The sequence below is a fragment of the Agelaius tricolor genome, unplaced genomic scaffold (assembly GCF_023055355.1).
Source record: "Agelaius tricolor isolate 1412-34295 unplaced genomic scaffold, bAgeTri1.0.p SCAF_33, whole genome shotgun sequence".
Lineage (NCBI taxonomy): Eukaryota > Metazoa > Chordata > Aves > Passeriformes > Icteridae > Agelaius > Agelaius tricolor.
The window spans coordinates 5,050,766-5,070,977 of NW_027269293.1; the positions used below are offsets into that span (position 1 = coordinate 5,050,766).

Here is a 20,212-nt window from a genome sequence, read left to right on the forward strand (position 1 = left end):
CTGCGGGGGGGAGCCGAGTGCTCGGTTTGGGGACAGCTCCCCAGGGTCCCTCAGCAGCAGGGGTCGGTGAGGGGCACTGGCGATGCCGGGTCAGGGCGGTGCCGTGGCACGGTGTGGGGGTACAGGGCCGTGGGGCCCACCTGGGGCACCCAGGGCCGGTGATGGCCCTCCTGAGTGCCCTGGGGGAACAGGGACCAGGCTGGGTGGTTTGGTGTGGGCTAAGCTCCATGTGGGGCACCTCAGGACGAGTGGTGGGGGTCCCTGGGCTGAGCCAAAGGCTGCGTAGGCACCTCAGAGGCACCAGGCGAGGGCACGGCCTGGGGAGGCACCCAGAGGCCAAGCACCCGGGGCCGGGCAGGTGGGGCCATCTGGGAGGCATTGGGGTCCCCGGGAGCCCTGAGGCCACGCTGGGGGCTGTGGGGAGCTGGGCCAGCCTCAGGCTGTGACCGCCAGCCTCCGTCCCGCGCCTTGGCCGGGCTCCACACTAACCACTTCCAGAGCCACCGCCAGATTTGTTGTTTTTAGAGGGGAGGAGGGGCCGTGTCCGGCCACACGGTGCCCATGAATCCGCGGGGGGGTCCCCAGCCACTCCCCTATCCCAGCTGGCTTGTGCCCCGCTCGCTCCCACCACCCACACCCCGATACTTGAGCGTGCAGCCGCTTCAAAATGCGAGAATAGGGCTAGAAAAAGAGAAATGGAGAGAAGGGAAGGAAAAAACCCTGCGCCCGTCTCCAGGGGGAGTTTCTGCTCCCTAAAATGGCTGCCTGGAGGGAGCCTGGGGTGCGGGCACGGGGGGGCTGGTGGCGGTGAGCAGCATCAGGGCAGGATGCCATGGCGCTGCCAGCGTGGTGCCAGGCTGGCACGGGATGGCTGGAGGGGATGGCGGCAGCTGGGCAGGGAGACAAAATGGCTGATTTGGCATCGGCCTTGAGCAGTACCGGGGAGTGTGGGCACAACGGGGTGTCAGGCTGGGAGATGGCACAGTCCCACTGCCCCCATGGATAACCTGCCTGGTGGGCAGCACACAGGGGTGTCAGGGTGGAGGGTGGCATGGGGCCCACATGGATAACTTGCCCAGCCAGTCTGGGAGCCACGTGTGAGTGCAAGGTACTTGAGGGGAGAAAAAGGAGGAGAAAAGCAGGGAGAAAGGGAAAAATCCCGAGGCGGGCACATGGGCTGGCAGTTGCAGCTGCGTGGTTTTGTTGGTGTTTTTGGATTGTCTCAGCCCTTTCCTGACATCTGCCAAGGCTGCCAGAGAGAAATGCCGGAGGCCAAGGGGTGGGAGAGGAGAATGGAGAAACAGGGGGAAGAAGGAGTATGGGGGAGAAATGCATGGCAAAAGTTATGGAGGGGCTTTGGGAGCAGCCAGGTGACGAAGGATGCTCCTGACTGCAGGGTCTGGGCTGTGCCATGCCGTGCCAGGGCTGCTGAGCTCAGTGTCTGAGCCAGGATATTTTTAGTCAAGAGGGAGCAGGGCTGGACAGGGCTCCAGGGGTCAGAGTAGGTGCTCTCCCAAGCCCTTCTGCCCTGCACGAGCTGGGCAGAGGCAGAACGAGGTGCCACAGGTTGTGCCCTGCTTCGGTGACACTGCCTGGTGGGGCAGCACTGGGTCAAGGCCGTGGCTGGAGAGAGGAGAAGAGGCAGGAGCAGGGCCAGGGACCATCACCCAGCCCTGCCCTGGGGTTCCCCTCCTGCAGGGAGCACTGCCCAGACCCTGCATGTGGGGCTGTCCCTGCTCCTGTCGCTGGCAGGGAGGACAAGGGGGGCTGGTTGGTGACTGTTCCTCAGTGGCTGGGGACATGCCAGCTTGGTGGTGGCCCTGCTGTGTGGTGAGAGCTGCTGGGCAGCCCATGCCTCAGTTTCCCCCAGCAGGGCAACGGGAGGGCAGTCAGCTGGTGGCAATCCTGGCTCACACCGGTGTGGAGGCTGCCACTGGCACAGGGGGCTCACCCTGGGCTTTGCCTCTTGCAGATGCAGAGCAGAGCAGCAGCCCCCGGACAGGCATTGGCTCGGACCAGGAGGACAGCAAACCCATCACGCTGGGTGAGTGCAGAGGGCAGGGCCTGGGAAAAGGACAAAGGACACCCCAGACTGTCCCCAGGGTCCCTGCCGTGGCGGGGGATGGGGGCCTATGACATATGGTCAAGCTGCCAGCCACTGCCTGGTCCCTGCAATGAGCTGGGCATAGCCTTAGCCTTGTCCTACACCCAGCAGAGTCCCACAGAGGCCACAGCCCTTGGGGACAGCAGCTGCCATGGAGTTCCCATGGTGGGGGTGAAGCCTCAAGCCGTGCCAGCACTCTCAGGCGCAGGGAAACTGAGGCACTGAGCAGGTCCAGGGCATCTTCAGCAGACAGAACCAATTGAGGTGGTCTCTTGCTGGAGCAGGGAGTGGAGTGGAAGCTAAGGAGGGGGACAGATGGGATTTGGGGTGCCCTCAAGCATCGCCACAAGGCAGTGCAGGGTGGGAGGGGTGGTCCTGTTGCCCCCTCAGCACACCCTCCTCTCTCCCACACAGATTCAACAGACTTCCAGGAAAGCTTCGTCACCTCGGGGGTGTTCAGTGTCACCGAGCTCATCCAGGTGTCCCGAAGTGAGTGTGACTGTGATGCCACAGCCCAACCCTTGGCTGCCTGGGCACAGCAGTGTCCCAACAGCCCCCCCAGCCCGCAGTGGGCTGGGGCTCCCCTCCCCACCGAGCCCCAGTGACCCCCCCTCTCTCCCTGCAGCGCCAGTGGTGACGGGCACAGGGCCAAACTTCTCCCTGGGGGAGCTGCAGGGCCACCTGGCCTATGACCTGAACCCCTCCAGCACCGGCATGAGGAGGACACTGCCCAGCACCTCCTCCAGCGGGTAGGTGCCACTGGGGCTGTGCCAGGGTGGTGCCAGGGCCAGCCCCAGCATGGCCGTAGGGAAGGCAAGGGCCAGCCAGGTCCTGCCACGGGCTGGCACTGACCCATGACAAGCTGGGAGAGCTGGGGGTGTTCAGCCTGGAGAAAAGAAAACTCCAGGGAGAGCTCAGAGCCCTTTCCAGTGTTTAAAGGGGCTCCAAGAGAGTTGGAGAGGAAACTTAGACAAGGGATGGAGTGCCAGGACAAGGGGGAATGGCTTCCCACTGCCAGAGGGCAGGGCTAGATGGATTCACTTCCCTGGGAGGGTGGGCAGGCCCTGGCACAGGGTGCCCAGAGCAGCTGTGGCTGCCCCTGGATCCCTGGACGTGTCCCAGGTCAGACTGGACGGGGCTTTGGAGCAGCCTGGGATGGTGGGAGGTGTCCCTGCTCATGGCAGAGGTGGAATGGGAGAGGCTTTAAGGTTCTTTCCAACCCAAACCATTCCGTGATTCTGTGACCCTTCCCTGTCCCCAGGAGCAAACGGCACAAGTCGGGGTCCATGGAGGATGACATTGACACCAGCCCTGGGGGCGAGTACTACACCTCCTCCAACTCCCCCACCAGCAGCAGCCGCAACTGGACAGAAGACATGGAAGGGGGTAGGTGCCACCTCCTTACCAGTGCCCTTCCAGTGCCCTGGGGCCCCCATCCTGCTCCCAGCATTCTGCAAACCACTGCCAGAACCCCGTGTGACCATCTGGGCCCTTTCTGTGCCCCAGTGTCCCTGTGGGCCTTAAGGTCAGACACATCGGCCATGGGGGCTGCAGTGCCACCCTCAAGTCCCCCAGAACATTCCTGCTGCTTTTCCATGGGGTCTGTGGGGTTGCTGTCAAGCCCCCCTAATTTAGGCACAGGCTTTCCATGAGTGCCCAGGCGTGTCTGTGGCCCCCCACTGTGGGCAGGGCTCTGTGGGGACTGTGGTGTTGCTACAGGGACCCCTATTTCAACATAGGTTCTCTCTGTAGGGCCAACCCAGCCTCCAGCCCCATGTCTGTCTGGCAGCCCCACACCAGCCTCTCCCAGCCCCAAGTCAGCTCCCCCAGCCCCACATCACTGTGGACAGCTTTCTGGCTTGGTGGTTTTATTCCCTTTCCTGTCTAGACAAGCCCCAATTAGCTGTTCATTAAGAAAGGGGGGGCTGGGCTAATTAAAGTGATGCTGCAGGGCTGGCACAGCAGCTCCCGCACCCCGAGGTGCAGGCAAAGAAGCTGCTCCTCTTCCTCCTCTCTTGGCTCTTCTCCTTCCTCCCCCAGCGGTGGGGTGGGCTCCACAGCAGCCCCCCAGCCCTACCAGAGCCTGAGGGTGCCTGGCTGGAGGGCTGGAGGCACCAATCCTGTTGGAAGGAGGTTTGGGGGATGCAGGTCCAGCCCCCAAACTGTGTCCCGTGTGTGCAGGGACTGTACCCCATCCTGCCCGTGGGGCTGGTGCAGGGGGGGTCCTGGGGAAGGTGCAGCCCCCTCCCCAAAATGGTGCATGGAGGCAGGAGGGAGCTGTGCCAGGGCATCTGTCCCCTGCCAGTGGCCTGACCCGGGCAGGGGTGAGGGTGGCTGGCAGGGGGGGCTCAGCCTTGGCGGCGGGAAGGGGGCTTGGCAATCCTGTACGGGATGTTCTGGGAAATCCTCCTAACGCCCGACTGAGAAGGGGCTAAACCCATTACCAGGCCTGGGCCAAATGGCCAGAGCTAAAGCCACGGAGGCAGGGGATTAACGTGCCTGCCAACCCCCCCCTCTCAGCCCCATGCCCTGGGGTGGCCTCGGGGACCTGGGCAGCCGCCACTGCCAGGGGTCTCTGGGGTGGTCACCCCCATGCTGGCACCTCTCTGCCTCCCCAGGAGCTGCTGTAGCCCCCAGCCCCATGTGCCAGGGGAGGTGGGTGCCATGTGGGGGCTGCAGGGTCACAGTGGCATCCGTGAGGGCATCCACTTCTGCCACCAGGGTGGGACACACACGCACAGAGCTGTGTGCACCTGCATGCACACACCTGCAGGAGCACACATCTGTGCACAGCTGTGTGTGTGCACACACAGGCACGGAGCTGTGCTGGTACATTACACACATGCACACACATTCATGCACACATGTGTGCCCCCAGAGGTGCCCACCCTCCTGCTGGCTCACACACACGCTCACACCACCACCCTCCCCATGCCCACCCTGGCCCTGGGGTGCCCCCTGCCCCCGGAATGAGCTCCCCCAACACTGCACTGAGATGGCAGCAGCCATGGGACTTGGGGCCCCATGGCAGGTCCTGACGTTGCCCCCTGCTTTCCCCAGGCATCTCCCCCACTGTGAAGAAGACAGAGATGGACAAGTCCCCCTTCAACAGCCCATCACCCCAGGACTCCTCGCCCCGGCTGAGCAGCTTCACGCAGCACCACCGTCCCGTCATCGCTGTGCACAGTGGTGAGTGTCCTGCCAGGGAAACCGAGGCACAGAGTGAGCGCTGAGGGGTCGGGGGGCTGGGGCAGCCACTAGCTAGTGACACAGGTGTGTGTCCCCTTTTGCTGTCACCCGCAGGTATCGCCCGAAGCCCGCACCCATCGTCTGCGCTGCATTTCCCCACCACCTCCATCCTTCCCCAGACGGCCTCCACCTACTTCCCGCACACGGCCATCCGGTACCCGCCTCATCTCAACCCGCAGGACCCGCTCAAAGATCTCGTCTCGCTGGCCTGCGACCCGTCCAACCAGCAGCCCGGACCGGTAAGGACGCAGCCTTGTCCGTGGGCACCGGGGGCTGCTGCCAGCCGGGCTGCCCGAGGAGAGTCCCCTGCACCGGCGCCGCCGCTGTCACCTCTGCCGCCGCATGGGGGGGATCGGGGTCTTCCGGTGGCACCGGCGGGGTGTTCTCTGGGGCTGAGCTCCAGCCGTGCCGTGCGTTGGTTCGGGAGCGCTGCTGCGCCTGCTCCGTGTTGGCACCTCGTGTCTGCGGCGATGGAGGTGCTGTGCCCCGGCCCAGCACGGGGCACTGCGGGTGTCGGGGTGCTGGGGCTGAGCCGTCAGCCGGTGCTGGGGTGTTGGGGGGAGCAAGGTGTCTGCCAGGGGTGTGTGACCATCTCCTGGAATCACTGTCCGCCAGCGTGTCCTGGAGAGTGATGGGCTTGATGTGCCCCATCCACCTGCAGAGCCCACGGGTGACTTGTCAGCTCCTCTGGAGCTGTACTCGTGTCCCCACAGGGGTGGCAGAGCCACACTGTGCTGCTGTGGGCTTTCCCTTGTCAGAGTGCTCTGCACTCCCATGCACCCAATGCACCCCACAGACATGGTACCCCACACAGCCATCACCCCACAGCCCATGCTCCCATCACCAAACAGCCTCTGTAACCAGCACCGTGCACACACAGCACCCAATGAGTGCAGCACCCAAACCATCACCCCATACACCCAGAGCCCACAACACACAACACACCCCATGGAGGGCACCCTTCATACCCGAAGCCAGAGCCTGGGGGTGTTCCTGCTCCCATACTGTCCTGTGCCCCCCTTTGTCCTCCCAGATGCTGAGCTCTTGGGGAGCCCTTCTGACTGACCTCTGCCCCCCACTTTCCTGTTTCCCCTCACCAGCAGGGGCTGATGCCAGGGTGAGGGGCATGGCCACTGTTCCCCTGTGTGGTGGCTCAGTGCTGGGCTGTTGGAACCGGATCAGGAGCAGCCCACGGCCAGCTTGGGCACGGAGCACTGGTGCAGGAGCCTTTGGAGGCTCTGGGTGCCCCTACCCCTCCAAGGAGTGCTTCAGAGACGCCCCTGTCACTGTAGAGAGGGGTCCCAGCTGCAGCATGCGCCACTCTGCGTCATGACCCCCACGGAGCATGGCCCCCACAACCCCCAAACCCCTCCTGTCCCGCCGTCATTTCCTGCCTGCTGCCAGCGCCGACCGTTCAGGGCTGCTCTGAGACCCACCAAACTCATGTGTGCAGTGAGGGACACCCCGTGCCTGTGCCGGGACTGTCCCCGGGGCTCCCCGGCCGTGCTGCTGTGCGCGTGCATCCTAATGGCTTGTGCTGTTTGTTTTTTGTCTGTGTTGTCCCCAGTTAAATGGAAGTGGTCAAGTGAAAGTGCCCAGCCACTACCTGCCCACGCAGATGCTGGCGCCGCCACCTCCCCCCGGCATGCCCCGCTTGGCCGTCTCTCCTGACACCAAATCCACCACGACAACTTCCGAGGGAGGGACGACCTCGCCGACATCACCCAGTAAGCACCCGCGGCGCCCACCCTGCTCCCCGGCCCGGCTGGCCCCTCCTCTCACAGCCCCCCAGGGTGTCCCCCTGTCCCGTGCTGGGGGGATGTTGGCGGAGGTGGCCTCCCCGCAGCCGGGGAGAGGGCGGCAGCCGGCACGCCATGAGTTTGCTGGGTCTCAGGCAGGTCGGAGTGGACAGGGTTTGGGCCGGTGGCCGCTGAGCCGAGGGGTTGTGTGCTGGTCCCAGGGACCAGCTCGAGCCCCTTGTCCCTCTGAGCATGAGTGGAGCCGTGGCAGGGCTCTCCAAAGCAGTGTCCTGCCCAGACCCTCGGTGTGGGCAGTGCTGTGGGGGAGGCCATGGTCTCTCCGTGTCTGTTTATCCCACCATGGTGGTGGCTGTGCTGCCGGGAACGGGGAGCAGCTGGCACGCGGGTGGCACTGGGACTAGGGACAGTGTGCCTGCTGTGTTGTGTGGGCTCTTGTACTCTTGCTGCCATGGGGGTCCTTGGCGCCGGGGATTCTGGTCTTGCTGGGGATGTGAGGTGACACCAGAGCAGGGACTGTGTGTGGGTCCCCCAGAGCGCTTCGCAGGTGGCACCTGGGGGTTTGTTAGCATGGTGGCTGACAAATTCCTTGGCCTCCCCTCCACCTCAGGGGCCATAAGTGCCTTGGCCAGGAGGGTTTTGGGTGCTGGGCCCAGTAGCCAGAGGGGAGTTGGTGTCACCCCAGCCTGGCACGGGGGTGTGTGCTGCAGTGGTGGGACACTGTGCCGTCGCCACACTCTGTGAGGGGGGTGTTCCTGTTCCCATCCTGCTGTACCCATGGGACATGGTACCCCGAGTGGCTGCTGTGTCCCCACACAGTCAAGCCCTGCCTGATGGAGCCGTTGTCCCTGGGTAATGGGCCATGGCTGATTGCCAGCAGCTGGTCAGCAGGGGTGGAGATCCCATGGCATGGAGAAGCCAAAGCCTGGACAATCTGGAGGGGACAGCATGGGATGGCCTGGCTGATAATGGGGTCACAGCCTTGGGGAGTGACAGAGGAGTGCAAGTTCCTGCAGGCTCAGGGCAGGATGCGGTAGGAGGACACTGGCTGTGCCCAGGGGGTGCAGCTGGCTCCAAATCCCCCATTCCGCTTGGCAGCACTCTGCTTCCAGCAGGTCTGAACCCAGAGGCTCAGCCGGGCTGGAGGTCCCACTGCTGAGGGATCCCCAGCTGAGAGATGAGGTGGCAGCAGGGTGACAAGGCCAAGTGGAACTGGAGACTGCCATTGTTCCCCCCGTGGCAGCTCAGGTCTGGGAGCCACAGCGCGGGCACAGCCAGGGGCACCATCTGCGCCTGTACCCCGGGGCACCTCGCCCCTCCAGCCTCAGGGTGGCACCGTCCGAGCACAGCACCCCTGGGTGCAGCACCCCTGGGTCCATTCGCCTGCCAGCAGGTCACAGCCAGGGACGTCGCCTGGTCGCCAGCACCGGGTGCCAGGGAGCTCCGTCCCAACAGTGCCAGGGAGAGGGCCGGGCCTGGCCCCTGGGGGGACAATGGCAGTGCCACCCACAGCCCCGTTAATGAGCTCTCGTTTGTTCCCCAGCCTACTCTGCACCAGGCACGCCCCCTGCGAACCGTTCCTTCGTGGGATTAGGACCAAGGGATCCTGGGAGTATCTATCAGGCACAGGTGAGAGCGGGGATGCTGCTGGGGGGACCCTCCTGCCCTCGCCCCGGGCACCCTCGCCATGGCATCACCGTGGGCATGGCCAGTGCTGGCATTGCCATTGTGGCTGTCGCTGATGTGACATTGCTGATGTGGGCTTCCCGGCCATGGTGCCCCTGGCATCATGCCATGGTGCCGTGGCATCCCTGCCATGGCATCGCTGCTGAGGGCATTGCCACCATGGCATCACTGCCATGGGCCTTGCCACCACAGCATCACCGCCGTGGCATTGCTGCCATGTTTATTGCTCCTGTGGGCACTACCGTGGGTATCGCCACTGTGGCATCACTGCTGTGGGACATTGTGGATGTAACCTCCGTGGCCATCGCTGCTGTGGCCTTGCCACCATGTCTGAGGCCACAAGGAGAATCACCACAGCAGTGGCATCAGCGCTGTGGGCATTGCCACCACTGGCCTGGCCACTGCAGACATTGCTGTTGTGGGCATCCCCACCATGGCATCACTGCCATGGGTGTTGCTACTGTGGCAATGCCACTTTGGGTACCACTGCTGTGTACGTCACCATTGTGGGGTTATTTCCATGTGCAGTGCCACCATCGGCATCACCACCATGGCACTGCAGCTCTGGCACTGTCACTGCCAGCTTTGCTGCTGTGAGCATCACTGCCTTGGCATCACCGCTGCAGCCCATGGGCATTGCTGCCGTGACATCCTCGCTACGGGCACCCGGTGCCAGGGCTTTAGGCACTGCTGGTGGCTCAGGGCCACCACGAGTCATCCATCATGGAGGTCACTGCTGTGCTCTGGCTGCGTCCTGCCTGGCACCCCCTGGCACCACCCTGCCTAGGTGCCCAGGACATCCCCAAAGGAGTAGCACCAGGGCCGTGGGTCCCTCTCAAGTGTGGGCACGGGCACTGCTCTCGCTCAGCTGTGCCCGTGGCCACTCCAGCTGCAGCAGGAGGTCGTGTGTGCCTTTCCAGGGGCTTTCCATTAGTCCTGGATTCTGGAGCTGGCACTGGTGCTGCAGGCAGTGCCATGGTGCCAGGACAGGGGTGGCAGCTCCTGGCCTCACTTGTGACACGAGTGGTCTGGCCTCAGCATTCCCTGCAGGGGCAGCTGCAGTCCTTGCAGTCCTGCCTGGCAGGTGACAGGACAGAGGGATGGGGTGTGGACAGTGCCGTGTTGGGGCACCCTGGGGTGCTGCCCTGGCTGGGGGGGGGGGGGGGGGGGGGGTACTCAGACTCAGGGTGCTGTGCTGTGCCGGGTGGGCACCTGGGGGCTGTGAGCAGTGACACAGGGTACCTGGGGGTGCTGTGCTGTGCCAGGCTGTGAGATTTGGGAACCATGAGCTGGGACACCCGAGGGTGCTGTGCCGTTCCAGAGGAAAAACACAGGGGACCCGGCTCTGATCACACCCCCCAGCCTGCCTCAGTTTCCCCAGTCCTGCACACGGGGTGGGCAGCACTCCAATGGCCTTGGGTCCCTAAAGAGGAGACCTGGGGCAGCACCAGGAGAGCCTTGGAGGAGCATGGGGCCAGAGTCCCTGTCCAGAGATAGGGGTCAGAGCCCCTCGCAGTCCCAGGACCCCCAGGGTCCCTGTGAATGGGTGTCCCTAGTCATGCTCAGGGAGGCTCCCCAGGGCTCGAGGATGCTCTGCCTGGGGAAACTGAGGCACGGGGGTAGGAGTTGGTGTCCCAGGAGGGGCAGCTGAGACCTGCCACGCTCTGGTCATGTGTGGTGGGGCCTGGAAGGGTTAAGGGAAGCAGCGGCCCCGAGCTGTCTCGTTTCCAACGGAAACCAGACATGAGGTAATCGGGAATGAACTTGAACTTGGGGCTGGGGGGGAAACAATGGGAGGGTGGCAGGGGGCCACCTCGCGGGGTCCCCAGCCGTGCCACCCCCCTACCTGTCCCCAGACGGCCCTGGGGGAGAGCCTCCCTTTGCCGTGAAGGTGCGGAGGGACCAGCCCCAGGGGAACGCGGGTGGCCGCGGTGCAGAGGACGGACAAACTCAGCGCAGGAGTGGGGACCGAGCCCCGTGCGCCGAGCAGGAACAGCGCAGGGACAGCGCAGGGACAGCGCAGGGACAGCGCAGGGACAGCTGTGTCGGGCTCTGGGGACCGGCGGGAGGACGGGGCAGCTGCGGGGGCAGAGCACTAACGCCGGCCTCTCTCCTCTCTCCCGCAGTCCTGGTACCTGGGATAACCGCCGCCGTGCCGCCCCTTCGCCTCCCTTCTCCTCTGCTTTAGGCACCCCCAGAGGAACATCCCCGTCCCCGAGCACCAGGCCCAGCCTTGCGGTGACGACGGAGAGTGCGGCCTCACGACGACGACGACGACAACGACGACAAGCAAAACCCACACCCGAAGGAAAGAGCAAGGGAAAGGAAGAAGGAAAAGGGTCAAACTGTTGAAAAATGGAAAAAACAAAAAACAAAACCCCACAAACAAAAAACAAACAAACCAACAACCCATCCCAGGAGGACCTTTCCCCCCACCTCGGCGATGCGCCAGAAAACAAAGAAACAGGAAAAAAAGACAAAAAAAAAAGAAGAAAGAAAAAACACTATTATTTACCCCGTGGGCCGGCGCCGCGCTGGGACCTGACACGAGCGGTGCCAGCACCGCCTCCCGGCCCCGCCGGCCGCTCGCCGAATATGCAAACGGCTTTGACTCTCTCGTTCTTGCCTCTATGTGAGTAAAAAAGATCAAAACCTCCCCCGCCCACCCCCCGGCCCCAGACTGTCGGGGGTTCGCGGGGCTGGGGCGGGGAACCCCGGGAACCCCTCCCGGGAACCCCTCCCGGGGACCCCTCCCGGGGAGCCCCTCTCGGGAACCCCTCCCGGGAGCCCCTCCCGCTGCCGCAGCCCCGCGGGGGAGGGGGGGGCGCCCGGTCGGCGGGTGGCGCTCGGTGCTGTGCGAGCGCCCCGGGGACAGTGACATCGCGCTGCGGTGACATCGCGCTGCGGTGACATCGCGCTGCGGTGACGGTTGTGCGGTGGCACAGTGGATCGAGCGGGTGGCACAGGAGGAGGGGGCTTGTGACCACAGAGGGTGCATGGGCACGGCCAGAGATGGTCGCGGCGGCGGTGGCACCTCGGTTCCCGCTCGGACACGGTGTCGGGACGCTCCCACCCCGGCCCCACGCGTCACAGCGGCGGTGGCACCCGGGTGCCAGCGGGGACGCGGCACGGGGACTGTCGCAGCCCGGCGGCCACCGTCGCGCCGAGGCACCGGTCACCATCTCTCCCTGGTCGCCTTCCTCCCCCAAGCCTGCACCGGCCCGGGCCCCGTTGTGTCCCCAGCCGTGTCCCTGTGTCCCCAGCCGTGTCCCCGCGCCCGAGGGTTCCGCGGGGCTGGGGAGGGGGGGCGTGCGTCCGTGTGTTTGAGCTATGCATTCCTGTGGACAGGTACCGGGGGGAGGCAGGGTGCGCTCGTGTTGCACATTTTGTAGGAAATGCACTTTTAAGAGGGAATCATCAAAAAAAAAAAAAAAAAAAGAAAGGAAAAAGAAGAAGAGAAAAGAAAACAAAATCACAAAAAAGGGGAAGAGGAAGAGGAGGAGGAGGTGGAGTCCCCAGCACCGGCTTGCCGGGACGGCTGGTTTGGCGTTTTTGGGTTTGGTGGTTTTGTTTTTTTTTTTTTGGGTTTGGCTTTTTTTTTTTTTTTTTTTTTTTTGCTTTTTTTTTTTTAATACAAAAGGATGGAGCAAAGAAGCCCGAGCGACGGCGAGGGCAGAGCCAACCCCCCGGAGCCCCCCGGAGCCCCCCGGAGCCCCCGGCCCCGCGTCAAGTGCCTGAACTGCGGCGGGGAGGGGTCCCGGAGGAGCCCCCGGCCGGGGCAGCGCGGGAGGGAGCGCTCGGCCGCCCCCGTCCCGTGCGGTGACAGCGTGGCCGGGAAGGGGACGCAGTGGCAGTGCCTTAGAGCAGAGGGACCCCCGCGACGGCCGAGGCGAGGAGGAGGAAGAGGACGAAGGTGCCCGTTGTCCCCCGCGAGATGAGGAGACTGATCCCCAAAGGATCTCCGGCCCAGGGGACACCCGAAGGTGCTGATGGAGAGACGCCACCGTGGAGGTCCAGGAGCTCCAGGGGATGTCACCGAGGCCACCGTCGCCACCCGCCTGGCCCTGTCCCCTGGCACCCAGAGCTGCCCCGAGGAGGACCAGCGGCATCGCATCCCCCATCCCAGTGGCCCCCGCTTCCCCCCCGCTTCCCCCGCTTCCCACCCCCCGGGACGGCACAACGGGACACCGGGGAAAGGGCTGACGCAGGAAATCCCGGGAGACAGAAAAATAATAAAAAAGGACAAGAAAAGGAGAAAACCCACCAAAAAAAAAAAAAAAAGAAAAAAAAAGAAAAAAAAGAAAAGAAAAAACAACAAAAAAAAGCGCTTGGCGGAGAGGGAAACCTGTTTTTTTTTAAAGATCTGAGAAAAGAAACACATAAAAAAAGACAAAAAGACAAAAAAAAAAAAAAGACAAATAAACTGCATGGTGCTTTAACAGGATCTGGTGACCTGGCTCAACCCAGCCGCGGCTGGCTGATGCTGTGCATGGCAGACTCTTATTAACCGGCTCTACCTTCCCCTTCAGCAAAAGAGAAAAAAAAAAGAGGAAAAAAACAACAAAAAAAAATCTGTATAAAAGAAAAAAAAAAAAGCCGTAAAAAAAAAAAACACACAAGAAAAAAAATCCATGTTTTCCTAATTTGCACGAAATTTTATACCACATGATGTGCCTTGCCTTCGAAGCCTAAGTATTACTGGACCCGATATCAGTGCGAGGGAGTCGCTGCATGCCCGGGGCTCCCGGGGGGCCGGGGGGGCCGGGGGCCGCTGCCCCCCCCTCGCCTCCTGCATGGCTTCTTCTCGGCCGGAAAAGTCCCTTTTTCTCTCTATTCTTCTTCTTTTTTAACCGATTTTCCCCCTCAGAAACGTCTTCCAGTTGGTAATACCGATGCATCCTCTGCGCCAACACACCGGAATATGCAATAGCTGTGGGGGGGCCGGCCGGGGGGGCGGCCACCCCTTTGCTTTGCCTCTCTTTTCTTTGTTTTCCTTCCCTTTTGGGGGGTTTTGATTTGTTTTTTCTGCTTCCAGCAACCAAAGGCAGCGAGGCGGGAGGCGGCAGGGAGCCCCTCGGGGGGGACGCGGTGTCCGGGCGGGGCAGGGCCGAGCGGGGTGCGCGGGGCTCCGTGCGGGCGGAGCGGGGCGGGACCCGCGGGGCTGATCCGGGCCGGGCACAGCTCCCCCCGCTCCCCCTTAGGGCACCCCCAGTTTTTCATTGGTTTTCAGCGGGGCGCAGGGCCAGGAGGGCTGAGCCCGGCTGCTCTCGTGACAGGAATGGAACCGTGTGAATGTAGCTGAGCCCCCCCGGGCTGGGGACAGGGGGGTCGCAGCCTCCCCCCACCTCCACCCCAGCGGTTCATCCCCGGGGTGCGGCTGGCGCGGCAGGGAGCGGCAGGAGGTGCCTTCTTGCCGCCTGTCCCTGCTGTGCCCGCTGCCGAGCAGGGGCCCGACACCTCCTAAAAACCCTGAATTTGCCTTAAAACCCCAGCGTTCCGCCGGCTGGAGACCCCCGAGCTCCCTGGGGCTGAGAAGTGACGCGGGTTGTGACACCGGTGGGTGGGTGGCACCGGCATCGCTGCTGCTCGGGCATGAAGAAACGTCGTCGTCAACAGTTTTTAATTTTTGTTTGTTTGTTTGTTTTGGTTTTGTTCTTTGTTTTTTTTTCTTTTGGTTTTTTTTTTTGGTGTCCAAAAGTATTAGAAGGGGGTGACGGAGTGGTCGCGTCCCGCCGGGTTTCGCCCACAGTTGAGGCTGGTTTGAGGGTCCCAGACCCTTGGGGGGAGCCTTGGGAGACGCTTCTTTATGCAAGGTGCAGTATTGATTTCTGCAAGGACAATGCAAGGAGGGAGTGGGGGCGGTGTCCAGCTAGGGCGGGGGGGTGGGGGCGGAGGAATGAAATATAAGAATTAAAAAAAAAAAAAAAAAGAGGGGGAAAAGAAGACAAAATTTAAAAAAAAAGAGAGAGAGGGTTTTTTAATAGAAAAACAACAAAAAAAAAAAAAAAAGAAGGGGGGGTTAAAGCTGGAAAAGGCTCAGCTCAAAGCAAAAAATATTAAAAAAAAAAAAAAAAGCATTTTTAAACGGTGACAGTGACAGCGGAGGGAGGGAGCGGGGGCACCGGGGCAGCCCCTCCGGCCAGCCCCGGGGAGGCGAGGGGCGCTGGCGCCCCTCGGGCCTGGGCCCCCCGCCCCGAGGAAGCCCCGGAGCCCCCGGTCCCCGCGGGGACCCCGCCGGGGCCGCCCCTGCCCCCTCTTTGCTGCCTCCCCACCCCCCGGGCCGGCTGCAAGTCCGGCCGGGCTGCGGCCGCAGCCCCCCAAAACCCGCCCTCGGCAAGAAAAGCACCTTAAAACCAAATTTAAAAAGGCAAAAAAGAATCAACTCGACGCCCCCCAGCCCGTAGGGCGGCACTGGGGGGGGCGTGCCGGGGTTTCCCCTTGTGGGGCCGGGGAGCCCCCCGTGCCCCCGGGGTCTTTGCACTGCTCCCCCGACACCCCCGGGGCCGCGCCCCCGGCTCTGCCCAAAGGGAATATGCAACACCCCCGGTCCCTCCGCGGGGGAGGGGGGCACCACTCATTTTTATTATTTCTATTTTTTTAATCATTCTCCCTTCTTTTTTTTTTATCTTCTGGCGGCCTCGATGGTCGGGTGAGCGCAAAGCCGGGGTGGAGAACACCCCATCCCTGGGGAAGCTCTGGGGGGGCCCCCGCAGGATGGGGATACGAGGGGGCTCCGCTCGACAATCACCGCGGGGGTTTCATGCACTACAGTCTCTCCTAGAGGGTTTTTAGTCGGGCTCGTCGGCTTAAAAAAATTAATTAAAAATAGTCCTTGTGACCTATAAATAAAACAAATAACCTGTACATATATATATATATATATCTCCACATATATATATATGGGGCTGCAGGGCCGGGGGGGGGGGCGCGGGCCCCCACACAGTTAAGGTACTTTAAATCGCAAAGGAATATATATATATATAAAATCTCATACATATATATATATATGTATATGTATATATATATATATATATATATATGTCTTGTTTGGTGGAGTTTGGGCTTTTTCCTTTTTTTTTTTTTTTTTTTTTTTATTTTTAATTTTGGTTTTTGTTTGGTTCTGTTTTTGTTTTGTTTTGGTTGGTTTTTTTTTGTACTCGGAGTTTGGAATTTGCTGCTTTCTGCCCCCCCCGGGTATCCCACCACCGGCTGGGATGGGTGCCCCGGGAGAGGCCCATGGTGACTCTCTGGGTGCCCGTGAGTATCACCGTGGGTGCCCCATCTGGTGCCCGTGGGGGTCCCATGGGTGCTCCAGATGATGCCCCTCTGGGTGCTCCAGGTGATGCCCACGGGGGCCTCTCTGGGTGCCCCAAGTGGTGCTCACGGGTGCCCCGCAGGGTGCCTCGAGCAGTACCCACCAATGCCCCTCCGGGTGCCCCAGGCGATGCCCAGGGGTGCCCGGTCCATGGGTACCGCGTGCCCCGCTGGGCGCCCCGCGCGATGTCCGGGGGCAGGCGGGAGGTGGAGCCGGGGTTGGGGGAAATCCCACCCCTGGGCAAAGAGCGGCAAAAGGACAGAAACCGCCCCAAAAAGGCGCCGAGGCGGCAGCCGGCCGGACCGCGCCTCTTACCCAAACCAAAAATCCCGCCGCAGTGCCTCCGCGCCGCCGGCTGCCCCGCCCGCCTTTTCGGGGGGTCCCCGCTCCCCCGGGGCCGGGGGTGCCCCCTCCCCGCAGTTATATTTTACTCGTTCGCCGGATTCTCGCTTTCGCTTTGCCGCAGCCGATACACACCGCGAGCGCACCAGGGCCGCGGGCCGGGGCCGGGCCCCTCGCGCCCCCCGCGCCCCCTGGCCCCGCATGACCCCCCCCGACCCCCGCTCGCCTCCCTGGTGCTTCACGATATTTGATTATACCATTGTACGCAGCCATTACCGATAGCGCCGCTCCTGCCTACATACACTTACTGACCCTGATACGGATTTGGGGTTTTTTTTTTTGGTTTTCTTTTTTGTTTTGTTTCTTTTGTTTTGGTTTTGTTGTTTTTGGTTTTTTTTCCCGTTGTTTTTTTTTGTTGTTGTTGTTGTTGTTTCCCCCCCCTCCCCTATGCAAAAAAGAGAAAAAAGAGACAAAAAAGAAGAAAAAAACAAAAAAGAAAAAACTGACACACAAAAAAAGATTAAAAAATGAAAACGAAAAAAAAAGACAAAAAAAAAAATGTATAAAAATTAAACAAGCTATGCTTCAACTCCAGCTGGCCTCCGCCCTTCCTTCGCTGCCCCGGGGGAACTGGGGCACGGTGCCCAAGCGGGGGGAACACGGGTGTCCCAGTGGGGGAGGAGGGCACGGGGGGCACCGGGGAGAGCAGAGCCCTGTCCCGCGGGGGGCACCCAGAGGAGGGACCCCCCCATGGCCGCCCTTGGCCCGGCAGAGGAGGGGACGGAGCAGGGAGCCCGCAGGGGACAGGACACGGGTGGGGCAGCCGCGGCTCACGTGGGAGCTCGGAGCTGCCGCCGCCTCCTCTGCTTCACACTTGGCCACGGGACGTCACCACCTCATGCGCGTGACGTCACCGCCTGGGGGTGTAACGTCACTGACGTCACCCGTAGATCGGCGTTGGCCGAAGCTGCGCTTCACCCTCGCGGTGCCCACGGTCCCCAAGCAGTGCTCAGGACAGCCTCAGGGCTGTCCCCACGCCCCCGTGTCCCCCTCGGTGCCCACCCCCCTCGCTCCAGGCTGGCCTGGCAGCGATGGGGGCTGGACACCGGCCCCCGCCCTGCCGAGGAACCGGCCATTGTTCCCTGCCCGAGTGGCACCCAGGGCTGCGGGACAGCCCCCTCCCCGCGCGGTGACACGACACGCCTGATGCCGGAGTAGGCTGGGGAAACCTTTAGTGGGCACATCTGGGGATGGGGCTCTCCTCGTGCCCCCGGGCCGGGACCCCGCCGGCCCAGGTCGGGGGCACGGGGAGGCCCCGCTGCCGCCGCCCTCCCGTTCAGCTCCGGCGAGCGGGTGATCCGCGCCGGGTCTTGGTCCCAGCCGGGCGGGCCGCGGGCGGGAGGTGCCACAGTGGCCGCGGCTGTCGCCGAAACCCGGCGCGGATCCCCGGCCCGCGGACGGGGTGAGGGTGCGGCGCCCGTCAGAGGCGCTCCGGAGCGGGCACAGGGATGCGGGAGCACTCAGAGGGATGTGGCCGCGGGTTTGCTCTCATGCTTGTCGTCCCTCATCTCTTCCCAGTCCTCAGCCGCCGGGTTGACGTGGCCGGAGCGCTCCAGCCTGCGGGAGGGAGGGAGGGAACGTCGGTCAGCCGGGCACTGCTCCGGCACCGGGGCCGTGGCCCCGGTGTGCGGGGGGGTCCTGGTGCTGCCCGCGGTACCCGGGCTGTGGTACCTGTCAGTCTCCAGGGTCTCCGGATGGTCGTTCTCCTTCCTGCGAGGGGAGAGAGGCTAAACGGTGCCCGGGGACAACCCTGCCCCAGCCCATGGCAACTTTCCACGCAGTTTTCCCCTGGCCAGCACCCCCCGCCCCCCACACCAATCCAACCTCTTCTTCCTGAGACTCCAGACCCGGTTAATGAGCAGCACGATGAAGACAACGAAGAGGAAGACGACGACGGCTGTGAGGCCAATGAGCCACGGCTGCAGCACCTTGGGGCCCGTGCCTGCATGGCCAGGGGACAGGCAAGGGAAAAGACAGGGATGGGGACAGCTTCAGGGGAGCTCCATCCTCCAGGGGATGGGACCCCCCCACGAGATGAGACCTCCCATGGGATGGGACACTGGCAGACATTCACTGTTCCCCCTCCCCAGTGTCCCTTGGGTACCAAGGAAGCCACTCCTGACACAGCTCACCCGTCCCCAGTGCAGTGGGGAGCACTGGGGCAGCAGGTGGGTGTCTCCAGATCTTTCTGCTCTGCCCCCAAAAGTTACTGTTGGAGCACTGGGACGGACTGGTCCCACTGGAAAGGTCTCCCAGAGGCTGATCTGATGCCTGGGGGGAGGCCCAGCCACCTGCCCAGGTACCCAAGGGCACAGAGTGGCACGGGGGCACTTACCAGTCTGTCCCTGGACGGTGGAAGCGAGGACAAGCAGGACCAGGAGCGACAGGGGCTGCAAGAGCTTCTGCATTTTTGGGCAGAGGGCTGGGGAACGTCTGGAGCCTGCTCCTGGAGGCGAGCTTTTGTCACCTGCTGCTATCGTGCCTGCACTCTGTACCCAAGGCAGCAGGCGTCTTTATTGGCCCCAAGAGGACAAAGTGGCACCAAGCACCATGGCAACGTGACTCCTGTCACCCCTGGCAGGTGGTACCACTCCCCTGGCTCAGGCAGTGTCACCCCACCACACCCAGCAGCCACCACCTCCGGGAGCACCGTGGCAAAGGACAGGCATGTCCCTGTGCCCAGGACTCGGGACCACCCCAGGGTGAGCAGGTGGATGGAGGCAGAGACAGGTGGGTGGGTGGGTGGGTGGGGGCACAGGCAGAAGAACAGATGGGTGATGGGGTGGAGGAGTGCCCACCCTGCCTGGTTCCCCCTATCCCAGCTGTCAGGGCAGCACAGAGGGGTGGGCAATGCCAGGCCACCCCCAGCCCTCCCCTGGGCACGAGCCAGCTGCCCCCAGACAATCCCAGGTGGGACCCCATCATGTCCTCAGGGAGTGTGTGCCCACATACTGTCAAGAGTGAAACACTGACAGGGTTAGCTCAAGGAGACTGTGGCAGGGTGCCCACCCACCAGGGCACAAGGAAAACAGGCAGAGGGTGGCCACCAGCACCCCAGGGAGGGACGGTGGACTTGGCAGGGCCACCCTGCCTCTGGCAATTCCTCAAGGGCTTAAGAAGAAGACTGGGGGCACAGGGATCCAGCCTCAGCCTGGGTTTTAGTCAGAGGCTGCAGGTCCATAAAACAGCCCCCATGCCCAGTACATGGTCACAGAACCCAAGTGAGGCTTCAGGGTGCTTTGTCCCCCAAGACTGGTTTGGGGCCACCTCTGGCAGTGCCAAGGCACTGAGGGGGTGGTGGGGGCACAGCCAGCCTCAGCATCCAGCTGTCCATCCAGCTGTCCCTACCTGTGTGCCCACACTGACTTGGCCCATCCAGAGGGGTATCCATGTTTCTGTGTGCACCCGTGCCTGTGCCCCCTGCCACCATCAGCTGTGCCCCCACACCGTGGGTTTGCAGCCCCAAGCACCCCCTTTATACACCCATGTGCCCATGGCCAGGGGTGGCATGGCTGTGCCAAGGGGTGCTGTTACCCCAGGCAAAGGTTGGGATGCCCTAGCCCTGCCACCCCCCATGCTGTGCTGGGCCACGGGGTGAGCAGGGCTGGGGCAAGTGGTGTCACACTTTATTGGTGTGACAGGCCAAGAGGAGCCTGAGAGCTGCGCTAGGGCTGGGAGGGAGGGGGAGGCTGTGTGCCA

At 62.7% G+C, this 20,212-nt stretch overlaps 2 protein-coding genes across 6 annotated transcripts in view; one reads left to right on the top strand and one right to left on the bottom strand.

Moving 5' to 3' along the window:
• The window catches only part of NFIC (nuclear factor I C), a 44,406-nt gene extending 27,359 nt beyond the window's left edge, over nucleotides 1–17,047 (top strand). For 2 of the 5 annotated variants that reach the window (XM_071451837.1, XM_071451836.1), the window contains exons 3-11: nucleotides 1,973–2,044; nucleotides 2,519–2,593; nucleotides 2,730–2,853; nucleotides 3,366–3,490; nucleotides 5,165–5,293; nucleotides 5,408–5,592; nucleotides 6,921–7,080; nucleotides 8,654–8,739; nucleotides 10,923–17,047. In XM_071451837.1, the coding sequence (XP_071307938.1) occupies nucleotides 1,973–2,044; nucleotides 2,519–2,593; nucleotides 2,730–2,853; nucleotides 3,366–3,490; nucleotides 5,165–5,293; nucleotides 5,408–5,592; nucleotides 6,921–7,080; nucleotides 8,654–8,739; nucleotides 10,923–10,940 (974 nt within the window). In that variant the 3' untranslated portion in view covers nucleotides 10,941–17,047. The remainder of the gene's footprint in view (nucleotides 1–1,972; nucleotides 2,045–2,518; nucleotides 2,594–2,729; nucleotides 2,854–3,365; nucleotides 3,491–5,164; nucleotides 5,294–5,407; nucleotides 5,593–6,920; nucleotides 7,081–8,653; nucleotides 8,740–10,922) is intronic. The other 3 variants (XM_071451838.1, XM_071451839.1, XM_071451840.1) reach the window with 3 other exon arrangements.
• Nucleotides 17,048–17,668: 621 nt separating this feature from the next.
• Nucleotides 17,669–19,065, bottom strand: SMIM24 (small integral membrane protein 24). Its single transcript, XM_071451844.1, is given in 6 exon segments — nucleotides 17,669–18,070; nucleotides 18,185–18,223; nucleotides 18,338–18,455; nucleotides 18,849–19,007; nucleotides 19,010–19,046; nucleotides 19,048–19,065. Coding segments are annotated over 6 exon segments (468 nt in total). The 3' UTR covers nucleotides 17,669–17,973.
• Nucleotides 19,066–20,212: the final 1,147 nt, after the last annotated feature.